This window comes from Asparagus officinalis, chromosome 5 (genome assembly GCF_001876935.1).
Source record: "Asparagus officinalis chromosome 5, Aspof.V1, whole genome shotgun sequence".
NCBI classification, from domain to species: domain Eukaryota; kingdom Viridiplantae; phylum Streptophyta; class Magnoliopsida; order Asparagales; family Asparagaceae; genus Asparagus; species Asparagus officinalis.
In genome coordinates this window covers 108,550,702-108,552,985 of record NC_033798.1, presented here as the reverse complement: position 1 = coordinate 108,552,985, position 2,284 = coordinate 108,550,702, and the positions used below count along the sequence as shown (strand labels likewise).

General features: G+C 35.8%; 1 protein-coding gene across 1 annotated transcript; it reads right to left on the bottom strand.

Moving 5' to 3' along the window:
* On the bottom strand, window positions 278-1,853 carry LOC109840611. Its single transcript, XM_020409328.1, has 2 exons — window positions 1,573-1,853; window positions 278-868 (listed from the first exon to the last, which is right to left on the bottom strand). Exons 1-2 carry the CDS (start codon window positions 1,776-1,778, stop codon window positions 547-549), a joined length of 528 nt encoding a protein of 175 aa, XP_020264917.1. The 5' UTR covers window positions 1,779-1,853; the 3' UTR covers window positions 278-546.

Below are 2,284 nucleotides of genomic sequence, written 5' to 3'. Positions count from 1 at the left end.
CCTCAACCTCGTAAAATCGATGAAAACTACAACTATGTTAGCTTTTTGCTATATAAACAAAAGTTTTTTTTTCCATACGAACCAAACAAAAAAAAATACATTAGTTTTCCACCATTTTTATGTACAAACCAAAACGAAACATTCTATTTTTTCTAAAAGTTTAGAAAACTCAAAACTTATGTTTTTATACATGAAAATGCATTTCTCTATATCTAAGAAATGAAAATGCATTTCTCTATATCTAAGAAACGAACCAAACAGCCCTTAGCGCCAAGAGTGCAACCGAAATGTGCTTCTATTAGCTCATGATTACACAATATAAGATCAATGTAATTAAGGAAATGATTCTTACCTATATCTACACAATAACACAAGGCACAATAAATGCTAAATATTAAAAAAAAAACTCTGTAAATCCAGATGAAACTCTAATTAACGCCTCGACATCTGCTTTACTCCTTTAGACAAAATCTCCATAATAAAGGGCTTCCTTCTCTCTCTCTCTCTCTCTCTCTCTCTAATGATTCAATTTAAAGGCTAAAATTTTTACATGTTCTTGTGCATAGGAATAGCAGGGGGCTTTCCACCGGCAAAATAGCTGCAGCCGCTGCTGGTTCTCGCAATTGAGGAAGCACAAGAACCTCTTGGGCCTTTCTTAGGTAAGATTTTATTCGAAGGCCCAGATGGTGACCCGTAACATGACTCCTGGTCCTTACCATCCAATCCCCCTCCATAGCTCCTCCTGCAGGGCTTCATACTCCTCTTGATTATTGGACTCTCTTTCTTAGCGAGATCTTCAACGCTACTCACATCAGAAAATGATGAGAAGGATTGTGATTTGCCTTGATAGAATTTTGAGAGGCCTCTCCTACAATACCCCCACAAATAAAAATAAAAATAAAAATAAAAATTGTAAGTACAAAATTTAAAAAGATGACAAAGGTTATGTATAATAGAGTGTTTGGCTACTTTGTACAAATTGGGTCAGCACTAAACCTAGTCTAATTTTGTATTGTTTCTTGTTTGTCAAAATTCTGGGCTAGATTTAACCTTATTTTTTGTGCCCAAATAGTAACAAAACTAGTTTAACACAAAACTGGGTCGTGACTTGTCCCGTCCAGTTTTGCTCCGTTGGACGAGACCTATTGATTGAAACCTCTATCCGAATGAAATTTCACAAGGTTGGTGCGGTAGGTTGACCGTTGATCCATTATTTGCAAACTTATCTTTTAAAGAAAAAAAAGGTCCATCAATCAAATGAAATTTGGCCCTAAGATTGGAAAATGAATAAATAGCTAATCAGTTACTTATATTTCCCCCTATAATTCTAGAGAACTCAATTAAGTTCACATATAAGTTTGAAAATGAACTCATCACGTAATTTTTTATGCCTTCGTCTTGATATCCCATCAACAAAAAATTTCAAGCTAGAGTTTCTTTCTATGTGGAGAAAAAGGATCTTAATTTGGTCCCCAAAAAAAAAAAAGATTAATTGTGACCAACTATGTTACAAATATTTTTCCACCGTTAAATTTAAAAGGTACGAAAAAAAAAAACCAAATGAATACTCACTTGACAGGGAGCTGTGATACAAGTGAAGACAGCTCATGGAGAGGCCCATGAGAAGAGCTTGAAGATTTATTGGAAGGAGAGTTGGCTTCATCCTCCACTTCATCATCTGATTCCCCTGAGAGAGATGATGATTCTCCGAGCTCATCCTCATCCTCAGCTCTTGATGATGATACTTCACGATACATTTGTTTCAATCCTTCACCCATAAACTAAAAGTACAGAGAGGATAACAAACAATAAATCTTTCCACGCTCTGTGTTATGGTCTAAGAAAAATAAGGTATGATGGGAGTATATATATATATATAGCTCCCTCGTTGGTGCCAGAGTGAAAATTCCATACGGTCATTTTGATCCTAGTCCTTAACATCTTCAAAAATTTCGAACGAGTCCCTCGCATTCTTAAAATTGCTCGTATCTCCATCAAATCTTAAAGGATCTTACAAATTGATCCCTCAGTGACCAAAATACTCCTTGTCGTACGTTTTTGTGACCACAAAAGCGCCTGTGTTCTGGTCACTAAGTGACCAGTTTGTAAGGCCGCTTAGGATTTGAAAGGCGCATGACCAATTTTTAAAGGAATTGAAGGCAGGGTATGTATTATCGAAGAAGTGAGGGACTATGGTCTAAAATTCCCAATTTTATATTCTTTTGGACTCGGACCAAGATAAAAGTCAAGTTTCAGTAGCTAACATTTAACGGAATAAAATATT